Source organism: Leptopilina heterotoma, unplaced genomic scaffold (assembly GCF_015476425.1).
Source record: "Leptopilina heterotoma isolate Lh14 unplaced genomic scaffold, ASM1547642v1 Lhet_14, whole genome shotgun sequence".
In the NCBI taxonomy this organism is placed as follows: Eukaryota; Metazoa; Arthropoda; class Insecta; order Hymenoptera; family Figitidae; genus Leptopilina; species Leptopilina heterotoma.
The window spans coordinates 5,546,198-5,570,809 of record NW_025110859.1 but is presented as its reverse complement, the minus strand read 5'-3'; the positions used below and the strand labels follow the sequence as shown (position 1 = coordinate 5,570,809).

The window sequence follows — 24,612 nt, the reverse complement described above, 5'->3', positions numbered from 1 at the left end:
ACAGAATTGTTAGTTAAAAGTACTAAAAACAATAATTTAACACTACGAGAAATCAATTATTTAAAAACAAAAATAAATAATATTGACTGTTTCTTAAAATTTTATTTTTACGAAGAATTTTATTAACAACTTTTGAAAATATTTAATTTCTTTTAAGGAATTTAATTAAAATTTTAATGAAATTTATTATATTAAAGGATTTTTGAAAAAAATTGAAAACTTTTTCAAGAATTTTATTAAATTTTTTAAAAATAATTGAATTTCTGAGAAGAATTTAAATAATGATTTTTGAAAACAATTGAATTCATGAGAAGAATTTTATTAAAATTTTTGAAAATAATTGACTTCTTGAGAAGAATTTAAAAAAAAATGTTGACAATAATTTAATTTTTGAGAATAATTCCCCTAGTTATTAATAAAGATAATTTAATTCTTGAAGAGAATTTTTAAAAAAATTTTTAAATAATTTAATTTCTACAAAGTATTTTATTACTTTTCAAAAGAATTGAATTCTTGTGATGAATTTTGATATTTATCAAAATAATTGAATTTTGGACAAGAATTTTATTAAATTTTGTTTAAATAATTGAAATTTTGCCAAGAAATTTATTAAAATTTTTGAAAATAATTGAATTCTTTTGCAAAATTATTTAAAAAATTTTTAAAATAATTGAAAATTATGAAAATATTTGAATTATTGCATCGAATTTTATTGTTTTATTGAATAATTGAATGTTTCTTAAAATTTAATTCTTTCCTCAAGTTTTAATAAAATTTTTAATAATAATTGCATTTTTTATGGAATTTATTTAAAATTGTACTAAAAATATTTAAAATTCTGCGATGAAAATAATTGAATTCGTAAATGAAATTTTATTATTTATAAAAATAATTGAATCTTTTTGTAGAATTGTATCAACACGTTTTTTCTATAATTAAATTTGTTGATAAATTTTATGAAAATAGTAAATATTTAAAAACATTGAATTGCGAAAAACTTTTAAAAATAATTGAAATGTTGTAAAGAATTTTATTTAAATTTTTGAAAATAATTGAATTTTTTGCGAAAATTTTGCTATTTATAAAAATAATTGAATTCTTGACGAGATTATTCATTAAAATTTATAAAAATAATTGAATTCGTGCAAAGTATTTTATTAAATTTTGTTTAAATAATTGAAATTGTGTCAAGAATTTAACTAAAATTTTTGACAATAATTGAATTCTTGAGAAGAAATTTGATATTTATCAAAATAATTGAATTTTGGAAAAGAATTTTATTGAAAATCCTTAAAATAATTGATTTTATGAGGAGAGTTTTGTTGATTATCAAGATAATTGAATTCTTTTGCAGAATTACTTAAAAATTATTAAAAATTAAAATTTCTTTTAAATAATTAAATTATTTTAAAAAACTTTATTAAAATAGAGAATGAAAATCATTGAATTGAGGAAAATTTCTGAAAGTAATTGAAATTTTGCCAAGAAATTTATTAAATTTTTATGAAAATAATTGAATTTCGGAGAAGAATTTTATTATTTATAAAGATAATTAAAATTTTGAGGAAAATTTTTTTAAACTTTTGAAAATAATTGAATTTTTTGCAATCATTTGTAAGTTTTCCAAAATGCAAATTTTTTTTAGTGTTTTTAACTAAAATTCTTCTTTCAGAAGAAATTGAAATATTACAATCTTTTCTACACGGAAAAAAATACTAGGCTAAAAACACATGAGCGTCTGTTGTGTATATTGCACGCACACTACCATGCGTGATTAGCTTGGAATCCATCCTATTTTCGCATGGTGCTGTGGCAAAAGTCACAAAAGCCATGCATTTTTAGTAAACTCCTGTGTGATATTTGCAAAATGGGCTCATGTAAAAATCGAACCAATAGACTCCATGCATTATTAGGCTGATTTTTTTTTCCGTGTAGATGAATAAAAAAATATTAAATATTAATAAAATTAGAAATAAATTTAATTTTAAATAAATAAAAATTCCTGGATATTGTTTTTTCACGTAAAAATAAGCGAAACTTTCAAATAACAAGGAAAACGATTGTCTCAACATTGGCAAAAGACGTGGCTTGTTAAATTTGCTTTCAAGTCACGTGTGTAGACAGAAAAGACAAGGTGAGAATTTCTCACAAGCAAATCGTACAAAAGACTCAGCATTAAGTATAATACCTCAGAAACAATTCTCCCCGTGAGAAAATGTTCATCTACAAAAAGGGGAAAAATACTTTTAGTTTCAAATTTTTAATACAGAATTTACATTTAAAAATTCGTACCTAGAGAAAATTTTGTTACTTTAAAGATTGAAAAAATGAAAATTTTGTTACTTCAAGATTAAAAAAAAATGAAAATTTTGTTACTTCAAAATTAAAAAAATGAAAAATCGATTGAAAAATATATACAAATCAGATCTTTGTTATTCAAATGATAAATTCAAATGTCATAAAGTTTACCTTAAAAGTAAGTTCCGATTCCTCGGTGTGATTTTGTGAGGCGTCCGCGAGAGAAAGTACGGCCACCCCGTGTGGTCTTCTATAAGTTGTTGCTCCGGCCTTATTTTTCCCAGAATCTGAATAGAGCATTCTGCCACAACGCATGACATGAGCGACCATATACAAATCACGACCAAGATCAGCATTACCCAAATCCGTGAATATTGTACAATTACTGTGCATTTTCTCCACGTAATTTGAAAATCCTTCCTTCGATATTTTCACCAAAAATCGTTCGCTAATATATTGACTCCGTCTACCGTCGTACAATGAAAAATAAATTTCCGTATCCTCGCCAACTGAATGTCCAAAATCCCTCATACAAAAGTACAAATGATGGGTTAAAACTTTTTTTTGGACTTTTCGCTTCAGTGTACCAATTGCCGATGAGCCCTGAGAATTTTCCGCACTCTGCACATGCTGAAATCACATTTTTTTTTATGAATTAAGAAAATAATTTAACAAGTTTGAGTTTAAGTCGCATAACTGAAAACTAGGGGTTCGTAGATGAAACGAATTTATTTAGTAGTAAAAAATAAAATTTATAGGCTGGACCACATTTTCCGAAATTTATCATTTCTTGAAAAAAAACTTCAATTCTTATCGGCACATTATATTTTTAGTAAAATTAAATTTTTACTCATAAAAATACACCACAATACTTATTCAGGATTGTCAACAAAATTCTATTCTATTCTTTCCTGATGACTTTTTCCTAATTTCCAGACAAAATTTTTACATTTTTCCTCATCGCTATTAAAAAATTCAAGGGGAATTCAATTATAAAAAATTATCAATTTTAGAAGCAAAAATTTTGATTTCAACTCGAACCAGTATTTAAAAATACGGACTTTACGAGCCAAAAATGAAAAATTACGGATCATTTACAAACCAATGACAAAAATATAACCAGTGCGAGTCAAATAAGAGAACATTTACAATTCATTTATTATTTACAAGAATTTTTAACTAAAATATTCTTCTTTAAATTAATTATTTTTAATAATTTTCGAAAAAGTTCTTTGACAAATTTTCAAATCGATTTGTTTACAATATTCAATTTTACGAAATTTCAATTATTCGTAAATTCTTCAATTAAATAAATATTACAAAATAAAAACTTCAAATAATATAAGAAAAATTCAATTAAACTTTTTCAAAAAAATTAATTTCAAAATTCAATTATTATCTAAAATTTTAACTGACATTCATTTTTAAATCAGTTTTTAATAGAAAATTCTACTAGAATTCAATTATTTAAATACAAAACAAGTTATTGAATGATTGCATGTTTCTTAAAATTAAATTCCCATAAAGAATCGTTATCAATAAATTTTCAAAATAGTTGAATTCTATCAAAAAATTTTAATAAAATTTTTAAGAATAATTACATTCTTCGAGACATTGAATTAAAATTCTATTAAAAATAATTGAAATTCTGCAATGAGATTTATTAATTGTGAAAATAATTGAATCCCAAAGAAGAATTTTATTACTTTTGAACAATATTTAATTTTTACGAAGAATATTATTACTCTTGAAAATAATTGAACTTTTGCAATAATTTGTAACTCTTAGAAAATTGAATTTTTTTTTCGTGTTTTTAACTAAACATCTTCCATTAATCCATTATTTTTAATAATTTTTGAAAAAGTTTTTTAACAATTTTCAAATTCATTTGTTTACAATATTCAATTTTACGAAAATTCAATTATTCATAAATTCTTCAATTAAATATATGTTAGAAAATAAAAAAAAAGAAATAATTTCAAAAAAAAATCCGCAATTAAACTTTCTCAAAAAAAATTAATTCCACAGAATTGTTAGTTAAAAATATGAAAAATTCAGATTTTCAAAGATTTTAATTTGAAACCATTTCAAAATTCAATTATTTCTAAAAATTAATCTGTAATGCTTTTAATATTCAATTATTACCTAAAATTTTAACTGAAATCCATTTTTAAATAATTTTTTATTAGAAAATTCTACGAGAATTCAATTATTTAAATTTAAAAGTAAATAATTTATTGAATAATTGTATGTTTCTTAAAAAATTGAATTTTAATAAAGAGTTTTATCAATAAATTTTTAAATAATTAAATTCTTTTGACGAATTTTAATAAAACTTTTAAGAATAATTTCATTTTTCCAGAAATTTTATTAAAATTGTATTAAAAATAATTGAAATTCTGCGATAAGTTTTATTATTTATAAAAATAATTAAATTCCAAAAAGGAATTTTCTTATTTATGAAAATAATTGAATATTTTTGTGAAATTTTATTAATGTAGTAGATATTAAAAATCATTCAATTGAGGAAAGTTTTTGAGAATAATTGAAATTTTGCCAAGAATCTTATTAAATTTTTTTTTAAATAATTGAATTTCTGAGAAAATTTTTACTATACTTTTGAAAAAAATTAAATTTCTGCCAAGAATTTTATTAAAATGTTTGAAAATAATTGAGTTTCGGAGAAAAATTCTATTATTTATAAAGATAATAGAAATTTTGACGAGAATTTTTGTAAATTTTTTAACATAATTGAATTTCTACAAAGAATTTTATTAAAATTTCTTTTTAAATAATTGAATTCTTTTGTGAAATTTTATTGAAATAATAGATATCGAAAATAATTGAATTTTTACAAATTTTTTAAATTAATTAAATTTCTACGAAAAATTTTATTAAAATTATATTGAAAAAAATTGAATTGTCACAAAGAATTAAATAAACGTTTATTTGAACGTTCAGAACTTTTAAGATCATAATTATTACAAAACCAAGGACTTTTTTTGTACTAATTCTAAAAATTTAATATTTTTCAAGTACTTCTGATAAAATTTCCTGATGCCACAAAAATTAAATTTTGTTTTTCTTTGTTTACGAAACTTCATGAACGAAACCCTAAAAAAATAAGTAAAAAGAAAATACATTTTGACAGTAGAAGAGTATAAAAATATATTTACCACGTGATAAAGTTCGACTACTGACATATCATCCGGGTCAACCATATGAGCGCCTTGCCTTGGCACCAAATCAAGTCCCAATTTTCTGAAAATGAAAATTTGCTCCATTAGAAATTCGATAGTAAATTAAACATTAAATCAAATTAATTATATTAATTCTATATTACGAAATTCTATTAATTGTTTTTTCTATACTACTTATTTATCTCCAGAATAACTTTTAATATTTTTAAAAGACAATTTTCTATATAAAAAAAATTAGAAAAATTTATTTCACAAATCGTAAAATTTACTCTAAAAAAATTATTCATGACTCCGAGTCTTCGAGTCGGATTGATAGCATTCTTCATGTTTTATAATAATTAAAGATGACCGAGTGATAAAGTCATTATTAATTCAATTATTATTTCATATTTTATTAATTTTGAAAATACTTGAATTTCTGCAATGATTTGTAATTTCTCTAAAATTCTCCAAATTACATCGTACAATTTACGAACTTTTCATTTTTTTCTCAATAAAATTACGGACTTTACGGATCTTGTTTAAAAAAACTGACTTTTATGGACTTGAAGCAATTTCGAGCCCTGAGAAATAGTAAAAATTGCCAAAAATGCTTAGAAGTGTTACTTTGAAAATAGTAAAATCAGACGAAGAAAGAAAGAAAATATCATTGTCGACAAATGATTAACTATACATAATATATGGATCATCATTAACTCACAATATAAGAGGAGTCAATAAAAGCTAATATATAAAGTATTGCTATCAGAAAGTCTCTTCATCAAGACATCATCTTTAGGAATAGAAAAGAAGAAAGAAAAGAAAGGAAAGGAAAAAAATGAACCTAAAGGAACTTGTTTTAGAATGGCTATATATATACTATTATCTCTTCAACTATTTACATTTTTAATGGGAGAGCCGCGGTTCGCAGAATGAGAGTTCGAGTGTAGAATGCTGTGTGACTCATCAACAGGGCACTATAGAAAGTTTGTTCGAACCTGAAGTCCCGAAAGGGACCCCTTCCACCTTCCCACGCCTTGATGGAATGCAGGTGAGCCTGGAGACTTCAATGCGTGGAGACGGGCGATCATCAATTCCGTCCCGTGAGGGGAAGTGACCTTCCCCTCCCCAACCAGGAAAAGAATCAACGCCCCTTATCATTATAAGAAAAAAAAAACCTTTGGAGAACATGAATATTTTGTTGCAATTATGGTACCTACTGTCATCATCACTCAGATATTTGATTATAAATTCAACGACAAAGGCACATTGCACGAATACTGCAACAGGCAAACGAATCGACACATAACAGCCTTAACCTGATTATACTAACAAAAAAATAGGTTGAAAACTTCATTATAACTTCATTCATAACTCTTTGAATTCAAATTTAATTACATACAAAACAATACAAAAAAATCATTTCACAGGCTTCACAGTCTGTCCGCTATTTCCCTAAAAGTCCCCTTTTTTTAATTTTGGCCCCTAAACGTACCCTATTTTGAAAATTTCCCCTATTTTTTTCGTCGCAGGAAATCAATTATTTTCAATTATTTTTAAGTAATTCTGCAAAAGAATTCAATTATCTTGATAACCGACAAAATTCTCCCCATAAAATCAATTATTTTAAGGATTTTCAATGAAATTCTTTTCCAAAATTTAATTATTTTGATAAATATCAAAATTCTTCTCAAGAATTCAATTATTGCCAAAAAATTTAATAAAATTCTTGGTAAAATTTCAATTATTTAAACAAAATTTAATAAAATTCTTCTCATCAATTCAATTATTTTTATAAATTTTAAAAAATATCTCGTCAAGAATTCAATTATTTTTATAAATAATAGCAAAATTTTTCGCCAAAAATTAAAATAAAATTCTTTGCAAAATTTCAATTATTTTTAAAAGTTTTTCGCAATTCAGTGTTTTTAAATATTTACTATTTTCATAAAATTTATCAACACATTTAATTATAGAAAAATCTTGTTAATACAATTCTACGAAAAGATTCAATTATTTTTATAAATAATAAAATTTCATTTACGAATTCAATTATTTTTATCGCAAAATTCCAAATATTTTTAATACAATTTTAAATAAATTCCTTGAAAAATGCAATTATTATTAAAAATTGTATTAAAACTTGAGGAAAGAACTAAATTTTAAGAAACATTCAATTATTCAGTAAAACAATAAAATTCGTTGCAATCATTCAAATATTTTCATAAATAATATTTAATTCGTTGCAGAGAATCAATTATTTTTAAAAATTTTCAAGTAATTTTGCAAAAGAATTCAATTATCTTCATAAACAACAAAATCGCATAAATTCTTCCCATAAAATCAATTATTCTAAGGAATTTTAATAAAATTCTTTTCCAAAATTCAATTATTTTGATAAATATCAATATTCATGACAAGAATTCAATTCTTTTGAAAAGTAGTAAAATACTTGGCAGGAATTAAACTATTTTCAAAAATTGTTTAAAATTCTCGTCAAGAATTAAATTATTGTCAAAATTTTTTTTTAAATTCTTCTCAAGAAGTCGATTATTTTAAAAAATTTTAATAAAATTCTTCTCATGAATTCAATTGTTAGAAAAAATTATTATTTAAATTCGTTTCAGGAATTCAATTATTTTTAAAAAATTTAATAAAATTCTTCAAAAAGTTTTCAATTATTTTCAAAACTTGTTATATAATTTTTTATTATAATAAATTTCATTAAAATTTCAATCAAATTCTTTAAAGGAAATTAAATATTTTCAAAAGTTGTTAATACAATTCTTCGTAAAAATTAAATTTTAAGAAACATTCAATATTATTTATTTTTGTATTTAAATAATTGATTTCTCGTAGAATTAAATTATTGTTTTTCGTACTTTTAACTGACAATTCTGTAGAATTAATTTTTTTGAAAAAGTTTAATTGAATAATTGATATTATTGATTTAAAGTAGAATTTTAGTAAAAATTCTAGAAAATGTTAATTAAATTGAAATGATACAAATAATTTTGAAGAAATTACAGTAACAATATTCTTATAATAATAAACTAATGATTTTGTCAGTCGGTCATCTTTAATTATTATAAAACATAAAGAAATGGATCACTCGGAGTGATCGATATTTTTATGTTTTATAATAATATTCTTATGAGTTGTTCAATTTGAATAGGTTTGAATTTGAAATTTTTAAACATCTTAATTCCAATGAAAAAAAATGATTAAATATTTATTTTAAATAAAACCATTGATGTTTTGGAATAATTTTACTTTTGAAAAAATTTGTAAATAAATTTAATAAATAATTTTTTTGAGTATCTAATAATTTTGAGAGTGAATCAGAATAATTCTTTAGGGTCAGGGAAAAAGTGAAAGTTGTGTTTGGAAATCAGGAAAAAGTCAGGGAAAAATAAAGTTAAATTTTTGTGGCAACCCTGTATAAATAAATTATATTTTTATCTCTATTTAACCAATTTTTATGGTCCCCCAAAAGTCCCCTATTTTTTAATTTTCAGTCCCCTATTTCTCCTAAAATACTTTTTAGGGGCACTGTTAAGCCTAAAATCAGCTAAAACCTAAAATTAAAATTGAATAGTATGAATGGGGAAAGTTAAAAATATATTTCAATTATAAAGATTTAAATTAACTTTTTAAACAAACAACAAATGCCTGAAGTCGTAAGAAAATAAGGAATTCGAATTTAATGAAAAAAATTAAAAAAATATAATTATTTAAAAAAGTCATTAAGCAAAACGGCTTAATGAGGGATTAAGAGGTCGGAGTCCCCACCCCACTGGGAGAGTATATTCAGTCCCAAACTGCCGTGTGCCGCATGGTGGGGGGAAGCTACTTCTCCTCATGGGGCGCAATCGATGACTGCCCCTGCCCGTGGAGACAGGTTCAGGCAATGTCCGCCGTCTTTGGACCTACACTCCATTCCAAAGATATCGGATGTATTCATCCTGCGGAGAGGTCTTTACTTATCCTATGGCGATGCGAAACTGGGCCCCCGAACAAGTTTCAAATATAGGGTTCTCTCTCACACACAGACAATAGTCAAGGAATTTTTAATCAAGTCATTTTTTTTTTTATTTTTTTTTTTTATTTCAATTGTTCACGATTTTTCGCTCATTTTTTGTTCTTTTTAATCGCAATTGTTTCATTTATTTTATATTCTATCTATTTATTAGCATATTTATCTTCTATTGTATTTAAATACAGGCCTTGGATATTATTGAGTTTTTCGACTTATTTTCAAAAAATTCGACTTTTTTGGACTTTTCTTCAAAGTTTTTGACACAAAAACCACATTCTTTGGTATAAAATGCAAATTATTTCGATTTTTCTAGTGTAAAAATTATAACTATAGACAAATCTTTGAAACATTATTTTTGAATGATTTTTCTATAATTAAATTTTTGAAACATACACAGAAAAAAAAAATTATTTATATTATATATATTTGCAAAATTATTCAAGTTTTGAAAAATTGAATTTAGAAATCGACTTTTTTCAAAAAATTTAGTTTCTTAAAAATATGTTCGTATAAAGCAAAATCATTTTTATCATTAAAATAAAATGTAAATATTTAGTAATTAAATTAAATTTTCAAACAAAATTTCTTAAATTCAACTAAATTTTGAAACAAGTGTTAAAAATTAAATATATTAAAAATATTTTATGAAAACTTTTTCCTGAGGAGTTTTTTCTATTCTTTGTAGAAAGTAAAACTAGAAAGAAAATCCGAGCCTGAAAATACAACAGAATCAGAATTCTAAGTTTTTCGAATGTGATTCTTACAGGAAATTCCGCAGATCCTGTTTCAGGCGTTCTTCACGCCCACTCAACGTATGCTTCTATACAATACGATTTCAAATTTATCAGTTATAACAATAGCAAGTGCTTTGTTACTACGCAACACGCAGTATTTAAAAGGAAAAATTTATTTTCGGGGAAAAATAAATCTTATTTCAAAGATTTTTTATTTTATATAATATAACCTTTCGTTTAATTTCTGATGAGCATTTTTCTATACGCAGAATTTTTCAACGTTTTGAGATGATGTACTGAATATGTAAAATAATGATGTGGCTTTAAAATTTTATAAATACTGAATTTAAGATAAAGGATGCAGTTTAATTAAAATAATTATATTTCTATGATAAATTTTAATAAAATTTTTAAAAATAATAATTTCCCTGTAATTGTTTTCTTTTAGAAATTGTTATTAAAGTAGTAGATATTGAAAATCATTGAATTGAGGAATATTGACGAATTTTAACAAAAATTTTAAAGAATAATTACATTTTTCAAGAAATTTTCTAAAATTGTATTAAAAATAATTGAAATTCTCAAATGAGTTTTATTATTTATGAAAATAATTGAATTCCAAAAAAGAATTTTATTGTTTAGAAAAATAATTGAATCCCTCTGAAGAATTTTAATTTTTTGAAAATTATTGACATTGACAAACAATTTTATTAAAATTCCTAAAATTAATTGAATCTTGTCAACAATATTTAAAAAATTTCTAAAAATAATAGAATTTCTGCGTAGAATTTTATTACTTTTAAGAATAATTGAATTATTGTGATAAATATTTGTTATTTATGAAAATATTTAAATTTAACAAAACTCTTTCGAAAAAATTTTCAAAGATTTGAATTTGAAACGTTATTACAAAATTCAATTATTTTTGAAAATCACAAAAAATTCATGTTATATTGCTTTCAATATTCAATTTTATTATTATCGAAAATTCTCAATAAGATTCATTCTTAAATTAATTTTTATTATAGGTAACTCTACGAGAATTTCATTATTTAAATACAACAATAAATAATAAATTGAAAAATTCGATATTTCTTAAAATTGAATTCTCTTAAAGAATTTTATCAACAAATTTTTAAATAATTGAATTCTTTCGACGAAGTTTAATAAGATTTTTAAGAATAATTACATTTTTGCATTATAAATAATTGAACTTCTGCTATGAGTTTTATTATTTATGAAAATAATTATTGAATTCTTAAAAAGAATTTTATTATTTTCAAAAATAATTTAATCCCTGTAAAAATTGTATTATTTATGAAAATAATTTAATGATTGCGAAGAAATTAATAAAAAAAATTGTAAAAAATTGAATTCCTGTGATATTTTTATTATTTTATGAAAATAATTAAAAGTTTGCGTAGAATTTTATTAAATTTTTTTTAAATAATTGAATTCTATTGGAAAATTTTATTATAAAATAGATATTGAATAATTCATTGAATTGGAGAAAATTTTTGAAAATAATTGAAATTTTGCCAAGAATTTTATTAAAATTTTTGAAAATAATAATTTAATTCTTTGGAGAAATTTAATTAAAACTGTATTAAAAATAATACTTAAATTCTAATAAATATATTGAAGGAAAGGTTATTAAAATAATTAAAGTTCTTTGATAAATTTTAATAAAATTTTTAAAAATAATAACTTTTTTCGAGGAATTCCATTAAAAAAATTGTATCAAAAATAATTGAATCCCTGTAAAAAATGTTATTATTTATGAAAATAATTGAATAATATATGAAAATAATTTGTAAATAATTGAATTCCTGTGAAAGTTTTATTATTTATGAAAATAATTAAATGTTTGCGTACAATTTTATTAAAATTATTTTTAAATAAATTGATTTCTTTTGATTAGTTTTATTTAAAATACAGATATTGAAAATTATTGAAATTAGGAAAATTTTTGAAAATAATTGAATTTTGAAAAAGAATTTTATAATTTATAAAGATAATTGGAATTTTGACAAGAATTTTAGTAAAATTTTTGAACATAATTGAATTTTGTGATAAGAATTTTATTACTTTTGAAAATAATTTAATTTCTGCAATCATTTGTTCAAAATTCAATTTTTTTTTAGTGTTTTCAACTAAAATTCTTCTATAAATCCATTACTTTTAATAATTAATTAAATATTTACAAATTTAACTAATTTTTGAAGATTTTGAATTATTAAAATTTTTCAAAAATCTCAGTTCATTAAAATTTCTAATAAAATTCATTCAGAATTGAAATTTTATAATATATTTCAAATTGAAACCATTATTGAAGTTCATTTAATTATGAAAATTGTAAACGCAACTCTTTTGAAATTGAATTAATTTTGAAATATTAAGTAAAATTATTTATTATAAATAATTTATTTATTTTATGATAGTTGTTCAAGATTTTTAAGTTATTATTTAGAAAAAGAAATTTTTGTCAGTATGATTATTATAATTATAATAATATTAAAACTATATATTCCAATTCATATTTTATTTTTATGAATTTTACTATAATTTATAGATAACATTTTTGTAATATTCAAGTTCATCTTATTATTCTACTTCTATTTTCATTTAAAGCGATAATCGTCAGAGAATGAATAACTTTTATTTGAAAATTGAAGCAAATAGAATAGAAACTTTTTTTTTGTAAGAAAAGAAAAATGGAAAATTGTTTGCAAATAGATTCGCATTTGAAGCGAAATTGCGTTGTTGTAGGAAATGGAAACGTGCGAGAACTATATCAGTATAAACGATGTTGGAGAGGAAATTTATCATATTATATATATGAAACACAGGAACTGAGCACGTTTTTAAGTCTCGAGACTGCTGTGAAAATAGAGCACCTTCTGCACTTTACAATGGACTTCCAGTATTATAATGTTGTATACATTTCCAACAAACAGGACCTATTTTGTATGTACACGCAGAGTCAACACAAGTGATAAATTTCATTTTAAACTTTAAACCTACATTTAGGTATTTCAATTTATCTATATTTTTGGTTCATAATTCACGGTACGTTTCATTTTATCAATCAACATATTATTTAATTTTAATTAACATATTTTACATTTTTAAGAAAAGTTATTTATTATAATTTTTAGTCACATTCTAATGTATTCATGTTTCTTGGTGCGAAGATTAATAATTAAAATTTTTATTAATTAATTAAAAAGAAACACTTAAAATTTTTTAATAAAACTGAATTTTCGCAAAGTTTTTTTGAAAATTCTGATGAAAAATAAGTCTCTTGAAATTTTTCAATCCTATTGTTTCAAGATAATTGAATTTTTATAAACACATAATTGAAAATTTTTTAAATAATTGAAATTTCTTTGCATTCTATTAAAAATAATTGAATTCTTTTAAAGAATTTTATTTAAATTTTTCGACAATAATCAAGGGAATAGTTTGTCACCATAATTATAATTTTATTTTTGAAATATATAAACTCTCTCTTAGTTTTAAATCAATTTTTTTGCTTGCAAAAGTTATATTATTATTCAATATTTATTATTGAACTTCTCTTAAATTTTTATAATTTTAAATTTCTGAGTGTTCAAATAAATTGCCATTTATTTATTTCATGAGAAAATTAAATTTTTATTACTTATTAAGTACATAATTAATTACTACTGCTTATTTATTTTCAAAAATTGTAATAAAATTCTTCGCAAGAATTCAATTATTATTCATAAAAATTCTAATTAAAATTTTTGAAGCAAAAAAGTTCTACTAAAGTAGAGATAACAATCACTATAATATCAATAAGTTTCACTGATTTGGCTCCATCGATAATCCATTTTCGCTGATCTAGCAAAAATGATATTTCTTGCGTTATCTTTTGAAAACAACATAACCTCAAAATAACACTTGAATGAAAACATTTTTAAATTAATGTTCAAAGCGTATATTTAAATTCTATTAATTATATTTTTTATATTATAACTAATAAAATGTAAAATTAGTAAATTAATACGTATTTAGAGGTAAGAAATGTAAATTTGACATTTTTGTGATTTTAGAGAAATTTCTATGAGAATGGTAAACTGTCAAATATTTCCAATATGGCTGACCGCAGTGAAATTCATTCTTTATGTTATTTATTTTTGAAATTAGCTGTTCCCCACAATAAAAATTTTTTTCCGTGTAAATTTATTTATGTTCGAAATCAAAGAAATTTAAATTTGATATGAGAAAAAAATCGGCAAAAATTAGAACAAAGCCGGGAATTTAAATCAATTCGGCTGAATGAAAATCCGATGTATTGCAACAATTCAAAGCTGAATGAAAGCTTCAGTGTAAAAAAAAATTAATGAAAAAGTCAATTTGCTTGAATTTGACCAAATTATTATTCTCGGTGAAATGAAAACAATGCGAAATAATAATTAATTCAATTTGAGATTTAGAATGAAAAAAAAAATATCCGTGTATAAATAAAGACGCACATTTGTACATTGAATTCCAACTGCAAGGAACTTTGCTGAAAAGTTCAGGTGCCCTTTAAGTACAATGACCTTTACATTCCCTTTCCCATGGACGTATATATACTTTTGTACAGTGCGTTTGTGTGTGTGGGTTGAGGGAAAAGTATTAAAGTGATCACAACTGCAAACTAACATCAAGAAAGCTGAACGACTTATATTATCTCTTTCTCTCTCTCTCTCCGATCTTTACGGAGAAAAGACAGATATTTTATCTTCCGTCTTCCCCTCAAGGTAAATAGAGCACAAGTCTTAGTTCTACATCATTAGATAAGGTGAAAGCCAATTTTCCCTCCGGGACGTCGTTCAACCTTCTTTTTTTTTTTTCTTACCTTTTTCGAAAATTTCTCATACCGTTCACATGCCAATAATATAACAAAAATTCTTCCCCCATATGTAAAACTTTCACACCTCAATTTCTGCACTGATAACGACTCTACTATAAAGTCGAAATATAAAATAAAATATAAATCGAAATTTAAGAGAACATTTTATTTAAAACTGTAAATTAAATTTTTTATAAAACTATAAAACATGAAGATATCGATAACTCCGAGTTTAGAGTGATTCGACTCGGAGTGATCGATTTCTTCATGTTTTATAATAATTAAAAATGGCCCAGTGATAAAATCATTATTTTAATATTATAAAAATATTCTACTCCTTCGAAATTATTTCCATCATTTCAATTCAATTATTATTTCCAAGAATTTCTAACTAAATCTCTTCTAAATCTTTTCTAAATTATTTATTTTTAATAATTTTCAAAAAAGTTCTTTGACAATTATCAACTTCATTTATTTACAATATTCAATTTGACAAAATTTCAATTATTCCTAAATTCTCCAATTAAATATAAAGTAGAAAATAAAAACTATTCAAATAATGTAGAAAAAAAATCGAATTAAACTTTTCCAAAAAAATTAATTTCAAAAATTCAATTATTTCTAAAAATTCACGCTAGACGGAAAAAAAGTTTATCTGGAACAGCGATAAGTTTCTCTAGAATAGCGAAAGTCTTAAATGAAACAACTAAAAATTTGACTAATCTAGTAAAATTTGTAAATGTTCCAGGTGAACATTTTTTTCCGTGTATATTGCTTTTAATATTTAATTATTATCTAAAATTTTAATTAATTCATTTTTAAATCAATTTTCTTTCTTCTAATAAATAAGTCACTTTCTACAAATTTCCTTTTCTAATAAAGGTAATTTTCAAAAAATATTTTTTCTAACAATATTAAATTTTTGTAAAATAAAAAATAAAATTTACAAAAATTTTTTAATTCTGAAAAAGAAAAAAATTTTTTTTTTTTAAAAAATACTTGAGATTTCGTTAAAAAATTTCTATAAAAAATAGAAATTATGTAAATTTTTAAACAAAATTTTTAAATAATCTAGTGAAAAATCGTAATTAACAAATAGAAATTATAGGGATTTTTTCACTAAAGATATTTAAAATTTTCTAAAGAAGTGTTTTATAAATAAACGAGTAAATAAATTAATTTTTGGAAATTTTTGTTAAAAAAAATGATGCAAATTATTTTTTTTTTCAAAGAACAACAGAATTTTGTTAACAAATTGTGATAAGAAAATATAGTTATTTTATAAAGTTTTTTCTTCTTTTTTAAAAAGAAATTTATAATTTTCTAAACAGAATTGTGATTAAAAAACAGAAAATATGCAAAATAGTTTCTATTTCTGAATCTTAATTTCTTATTTTTTAATAATTTTTTAACTTTTGTCAAAATTAGGGAATTTTACAAATTTTAGAAAAGTAAATATTAGAGTCTTAATTTTTTAGAAAAACTTCCTTTAGCAATCAAAACTTGTTAGAAAATTTTTTTTTAGAAAACAGATTTAATTGGAAATCGCTTTTTTGAGACAAAAAGAATTAGAAAATATTTTTTAGAAAAAGTGATCACCTACCCTTCAAATAATGTAGAAAAAAAATTTAATTAAACTTTTTCAAAAAAATTAATTTCAAAATTCAATAATTGAATTTTTTTAAACTTCGTCGAAAGAATTCAATTATTTAAAAATTTGTTGATAAAATTCTTTATGAGAATTCAATTTTAAGAAATATTCGATTATTCAATTTATTATTTATTGTTGTATTTAAATAATTAAATTCTCGTAGAATTCCCTAATAAAAATTGATTCAAAAATGAATCTTATTGAGAATTTTAGATAACAATTGAATATTGAAAGCATTATAACATGAATTTTTTGAGATTTTCAAAAATAATTGAAATTTTTAATAACGTTTCAAATTCAAATCTTTGAAAAATTATTGGAAAGAATTCAGTTATCTCGATAATTATAAGAATGAGTTTTAATAAAATCCTTTGCTAAATTTAAATATTTTCATAAATAACAATTAATTTACTTAAATACCAAAATATAATTGAATTTCTGCAATATTTTCTAATTTCTTGAAAATTAAATTTTTTTTCCAAGAATTTGTAACTAAAATTCTTCCATAAATCCATTATTTTTAATAATTTTTGAAAAAGTTCTTTGAGAATTTTTAAATTCATTTGTTTACAATTCAATTTTACGAATTTCAATTATTCGGGAAATCTTCAATAAAATATATTAGAAAATAAAACTTTCAAAAAAATAATTTAAAGTAAAATTAAAACAAACTTTTTCAAAAAAATTAATTCTTCTATACAGAACTGTTAGTTAAAAGTATGAGAAATTAAAATTTTTAAAGATTTTAATATGAAACCTTTTCAAAATTCAATTCTTTCCCAAAATTCCTACTATAATGCTTTTAATATTCAATTTTTATCTAAAATTTGAAGTGAAATTTATTTTTAATTCAATTATTCAAATAAAAAAAAATAATTTATTGAATAATTGAATACTCGTGAAGAATTTCATCAACAAATTTTTTAATAATTCAATCCTTTCTCCGAATTTTAATAAAAGTTTTAAGAATAATAAATTACATTTTTCTAGGAATTCCATTAAAATTGTATTAAAATTCAGCATTGAGTTTTATTATTTACAAAAATAATTGAATTCCTAAAAAGAATTTTATTTAACGAAAATAATTGAATCCCTGTAAAAATGTTATTATTCATGAAAATAATTGAATTATTGCGAAGAAATTTATAAAAAAAAATTTGTAAATAATAATTAAGGCCTGCAATGATTTAAATCAACTTGATTTAAAACATGATTTTAATCTTGATTTAAATCTTGTCATTTATAAATCATGATTTAAATCAAACTGCAAAATTTGTATTTCTGTTTAAAGTTTTGAATTAGAAAAAAAATAAAAAAGAATACGTTACAGAAATAATATAATGAATAACATAATTATTAGTTTTGTTTATTTGACTCAAATTAGGGAAAAACTGGAAATCGGAGAATTTTTTTAGTCAGGGAAAAGTCAGGGAATTTTTTAAAATTCTTCAAAAGTCTGGGAATTTTAATCGAAAGAAACCACATATTAAAAAATTTTCATAAATGTCAATTTAGTTTTTGATTTGATTTTTTTAAAAAAATCATGATTTTCATCAGCCCCGAAATAATTAAATTCCTGTGAAATTTTTATTATTTTATGGAAATAATTAAATGTTTGCGTTGAATTTTATTAACAAATTTTTTAATAATTGAAATTTTGTACAAGAATTTTATTAAAATTTGTCAAAAATAATTGAATTTCGAAGAAGAATTTTATTAATAATTCTAAAAATAATTGAAATTTTGACGAGAATTTTTAAAAAAATTTTGAACACAATAATTGAACTTCTGCGAAGAATTTTATTACTTTTGAAAATAATTGAATTTCTACAATCATTTGTAGTTTCTCTAAAATTCTCCAAATTATATCGTACAATTTACGAATTTTTTGTCCCTTTTCTTTCAAATTACGAACTTTACGGACCTTTTTTTTTTAAAAAAAACGGACTTTTACGGACTTGAAGCAAATTTACGGACCTATTTAGTTCAAGCCGCTGTATAATGTATAACAAAATTTACAATATATAAATAATAAAAAAAAAGTCGAGTAGAAAAAAATTCACATTTGCGGACAATAAAATTTCTGACATTCGATCCCGAACGGCTAACAAAAGATATTAAAATCCATGAATTTTATAGTCAATTATTAACCACACCAAGTGTTTTCCTTCTTTTTACAAAGATAGAAAAGAGGTATAATATACTTTACAGAAAAGTCGAGTGCCAGAGGGCAAAGAGGGTAAGTGATTCGTAAAAATTTCCCGTGGGAATCGATGAAATTGAACATTTTCATAGCCCTTGGCAGTTTTACGTCACAAGACAAGAGGGGTTTGGTTACCGTTCAGTAGCAACGAACGCTATAATTACAGATCAACCAAGTTCTTAGGCTACAATCTCTCATTTATAAAATATAATATAAATAGAGTTGCAATATGATTTTAAGTCTCAACTTTTGTTTTAGACTCTCTAAAATAATAAAAAAAAAAAAAAATATAAGACAACTTTGGTTCTAATGAGGCAAACATCTATACAAATATAACTTGTATATTACTATGCTTATAAAGAAATACAAAAATGGTTTCAATGATTAACGAGTAAGAGGATGATCTTATGCAAATCTTGTGGAATATTCATGACCGTCTATAAGCAAGAACACAGGACCGAGTCAAGGTATTCTGAGTCTATATTAAACATTCCTGCCACGTTCTACTGTAAAATTTGCCGTTAATCGAGAAATATCTTCTTTCTTCAACCGCACATAATACTCTCACTCAGAGTCGCTTTTTTTCATATATTAAAAAAAAATTCAACAATGTTATGAAAAATTGCTCTGTAAATATTTCAATATCTAAAAATTCGAATACAAACAATAATTCAATTTCAACGAAACAAAATTAATTTTAGTATTTTATTAAAAACGTAACACTTTTCGGTAAAAGGGGCCCTCCGCTGAAAAAATTGTAAAGTTTTTTGCTTCAATTACACAGGCACACAAAAAAATAAAAGTGGTCTGTTTATTGAACAAGACCTACCTCTTAAAGTATTTTTATTTTTTACCCGCTGAAAACAATTATAATGTCAGAATCGCTTCATCACCCTCTGTTTTTTTAAATCAAAAAAACTACCCTTAAATGTACAAATTCAAAGTTTTAAGTAAAAAAGAATTAAACAACGCAAAACAGAACAATAAATTTATGCAATTCTCTTACAACAACTCAAAAACACCCCAATTATTTGTTTAAATTTAAAAAACCTACCATCAAGAGGATAAACTAAGACTTGACAAAAAAAAAGATTAAATTTTTAAACGGAAGCATACGTTTCTGTATTTTTGTTGTAAAAACTCAAAAAATCATCAGAATTACTCCATCACCCTTCAATTTTTTATATAAAAAACTTCCCATGAAAGGAAGAAGATTTTACTAGAAAAAAATGAATAAAAATTAATTTTTTAAACTGAACCATATACGTTTTTGTATTTTTGTTCTAACTGATTTCCCTGATTTTCAAACACAACTTTGACTTTTTCCCTGATCCTAAAGAATATTCTGATTCATTCTAAAAATTATTAGATACTTAAAAAAATGTTTTATTAAATTTATTTACAAATTTCTTTAAAAGAAAAATTATTCGAAAACATCAATAGTTTTATTTAAAAAAAATATTTAATCATTTTTTTTCATTGGAATTAAGATGTTCAAAAATTTCAAATTCAAAACATTTCAAATTTAACAACTCATAAGAATATTATTATAAAACATAAAGAAATGGATCACTCCGAGTCTTCTTTATTTCTTTATGTTTTATAATAATTAAAAATGATCGACTGACAAAATCATTAGATTATTATTATAAGAATATTGTTACTGTAATTTCTTCAAAATTATTTGTACCATTATTCAATTCAATTAACATTTTCTAGAATTTTTAACTAAAATTCTACTTTAAATCAATATAACATCAATTATTATTCAATTAAACTTTTTCAAAAAAATTAATTCTACAGAATTGTTAGTTAAAAACTTAAAAGTACGAAAAACAATAATCTAATTCTACGAGAAATCAATTATTTAAATACAAAAATAAATAATATTGAATTTTTCTTCAAATTTAATTTTTACGAAAAATTGTATTATAATTTAACAACTTTTGAAAATATTTAATTTCTTTTAAGGAATTTAATTAAAATTTTAATGAAATTTATTATATTAAAGAATTTTTGAAAATAATTGAAAACTTTTTAAAGAAATTTATTAAATTTTTTAAAAACAATTGAATTCTTCAGAAGAATTAAAATAATAATTTTTGAAAACAATTGAATTCATGAGAAGAATTTTATTAAAATTTTTAAAAATAATTGACTTCTTGAGAAGAATTTAAAAAAAAATTTTGACAATAATTTAATTCTTGAGAAAAATTTCCCTATCTATTTATAAAGATAATTTAATTCTTGACGAGAATTTTTACAAAATTTTGAAAATAATTTAATTTCTGCAAAGTATTTTATTACTTTTCAAAAGAATTGAATTCTTGTCATGAATATTGATATTTATCAAAATAATTGAATTTTGGAAAAGAATTTTAGTAAATTCCTTAGAATAATTGATTTTATGGGAAGAATTTATGCGATTTTGTTGTTTATGAAGATAATTGAATTCTTTTGCAAAATTACTTGAAAATTTTAAAAAATAATTGATTCTCTGCAACGAATTAAATGTTATTTATGAAAATATTTGAATTATTGCAACGAATTTTATTGTTTTATTGAATAATTGAATGTTTCTTAAAACTGAATTCTTTCCTCGAGTTTTAATAAAATTTTTAATAATAATTGCATTTTTCAAGGAATTTATTTAAAATTGTACTAAAAATATTTGAAATTCTGCGATGAAAATAATTGAATTCGTAAATGAAATTTTATTATTTATGAAAATAATTGAATCTTTTCGTAGAATTGTATCAACAAGTTTTTTCTATAATTAAATTTGTTGATAAATTTTATGAAAATAGTAAATATTTACAAACATTGAATTGCGAAAAACTTTTAAAAATAATTAAAAATGTTGCAAAGAATTTTATTTAAATTTTTGAAAATAATTGAATTTTTGGCGAAAAATTTTGCTATTTATAAAAATAATTGAATTCTTGACGAGATATTCATTAAAATTTATAAAAATAATTGAATTCGTGCAAAGTATTTTATTAAATTTTGTTTAAATAATTGAAATTTTGCCAAGAATTTAATTAAAATTTTTGACAATAATTGAATTCTTGAGAAAAATTTTGATATTTATCAAAATAATTGAATTTTGAAAAAGAATTTCATTAAAAATCCTTAAAATAATTGATTTTATTGGGAGAATTTTGTCGGTTATCAAGATAATTGAATTCTTTTGCAGAATTACTTAAAAATTGTTGAAAATAATTGATTTCCTGCGACGAAAAAAATAGGGGAAATTTAGGGGAAATTTTCAAAATAGGGTACACGTTTAGGGGCTAAAATTTAAAAAAGGGTACTTTTAGGGAAATAGGGGACAGACTGTGAAACCTGTATAAGGTCAATTCATCTAAAAGTTGAAATCTTGTATATGTATACAGAAAAATTGGTATTAAAATGTAACCACTTTCGAATTCAAAAAGGAATTGTAAAAATAAAAAATATAATATAAATTCTTAGTTTGCAGACGAGATTATACACGCAGGTATATATCTATATAGACAAACTGGTAACAGGCTAAAAACTCTGAATTTATGGACATCTGCACTTAATCATGAGCCATTTGAACTAATTGAGACTGTGGGGCTCAGGATTTGACCCTGACATCTATTACCAGTACCTTTTACCGCTCGTTGCAATAACGCGAGAGCAATGCCGAATGGATAGAGTGCACTTTCTGAACGCGGAGCCAATCCCTGCTGCCGATAGTGCAGAAGCGAATTATCGTTTTATAACAAGAAACACGATTATCGATATAACTTGTGTACATTGAAAAATATGAAAAATATTAATTTCACCCACTTTTGGTGTTAAATTTTAACGAATAATTTTTTATATTCGAAAGAATATAAACCAATTTTCTTTGAATATTTTGGATATAAAGAAGACTTAAAGATCAATAATTTTTAATTTATAATTGATTCTCTTTCTGTACTTTTACGACTTTTACTCAAAAAATTAAAAACATAACCTCAAATCTTTTGCTTCTTATAGGTACCTTTCTTCGGAGAGTGACACACTTATTATAGATTTCTTCATGATAATACTTACAATACTTATTAGCTAGACAATATTTTTAAAAACTTAGAAAGTGTCAGTAATACATAAATAAATATTTAATTATTATTATATTTCCGTAGAAATTAAGATTTTCAAAACATTTCAATTCAAACCTTTTGGAAGGATTTTATCATTGGGCCATTTTTAATTATTAGAAAACATGAAGAAATTGATCGATGTCTTCATGTTTTATAGATATGAAAAAAATTTATAGTTTTAAGTAAAATGTTCTCTTATTTGATTCGGACTGGTTATATTTTTGTCAGTACGGTCCGTAAATGGTCCGTAATTTTTCATTTTTGTTCCATAAAGTCCGTAATTTTTCATGTTTGGTCCGTAAAGTCCGTATTTTTAAATACTTTCAATGATTCGAGCCATGTAACAGAAAAGCAAAAGAAAAAAATAGTTTAAATTGCACCAACAATATTCCTAACTCTACACAGCAAATCAGCAATATTCTGATTCCAACTTTCCCAACTTCTCCTGATGCAAAACAGTTGGCGATTTTTCATTTTGAATCCAAATAAACGTTAATCATAAACCGATTAAGGCTGAAGTTTCCAGATAACTCGAGGTCTATTAGGACTCGAGACGTGGCTGCCATTCATTAATTTCTTTAGGAGAGCGATGATAGCCTCTTCAGTAGTCAGAAAGCATCAGCCCTCTTGGCTTTGGTACAAGCGAAAACGAAGCAGCTGTAGGCCGTAAGGCCTTATTTTAACACCGTGCTACGCCGACACAAAGAACAGAGGTAGGCGAGGTTTACGATGAATAAAAGGCACGCTGCTGCTATCCGCATACTCCTCTCTCGGAGTTCCGCCTGGTACCCTCAACTCTGTATATTCCAACACACAGACACAGACAGACAACATGCTTGAGAATTGTATTCGTACAAAATACATACTCGGGATGTTGAACCGAGAAAGACACTTGGAGGCTAAATAAGTGAGATGAAGAAGGAAAGAGAGCAAAGTTGCAATAAAGCTAGATAATATAGGATGCTGAACGGGGAAAAAGACATACCAAATGCAGAGTAAAAGAGTACGAGAAGGATGGACAAACTCTTGCAAGTGGTTGAGGGCGGTGTCAGTATGAGAAATCCTGCATTACGTCTGGACCTCTGGGAAACTGAAGCTATATGGACCTGATCACGAGGAAGCGAGAGGGCAAATCTTTAAAGAGCCGCAACGGGGGGAACAGGTTCCCGACTTGGTTACCGCGTATTCACCGAGCTGAAAACCTTGGTCCGAAAGTCAGAGATGCATCTTGACTGTACCACAGCAGAGAAGAAGAAAAAAAGAAGAAGAAGAAGAAACATGTGGTTTGAATCTCAATATTCAAAATCAATCCCCCAAATTCTTTCTCAGCAAACTGAAAGTTATTTTTGCTATAACACAAGAAACTGAAAAATTCTTTTTTTAAATAAAGAAAACAAACTTATCAATTTTTATCTAAGATATGCAATAGTTTTGTTTAGTACATATCTAAAAAATCAGATTATTAAAGCCTAAGCGAGAAACTCACAATAAGTCCAAGGTGATGTCTAAGCGTAATTTACAATGGCCTATTG

The 24,612-nt window shown here is 23.1% G+C and overlaps 1 protein-coding gene across 2 annotated transcripts in view; it reads right to left on the bottom strand.

Moving 5' to 3' along the window:
• LOC122497843 (dedicator of cytokinesis protein 3) overlaps positions 1-24,612 on the bottom strand; it is a 78,568-nt gene that overhangs the window by 18,601 nt on the left and 35,355 nt on the right. For both annotated transcript variants that reach the window (XM_043605189.1, XM_043605190.1), the window contains exons 5-6: positions 5,475-5,559; positions 2,470-2,928 (exon numbers count right to left, since the gene is read on the bottom strand). In XM_043605189.1, coding sequence (XP_043461124.1) covers positions 2,470-2,928; positions 5,475-5,559 — 544 coding nt within the window. The remainder of the gene's footprint in view (positions 1-2,469; positions 2,929-5,474; positions 5,560-24,612) is intronic.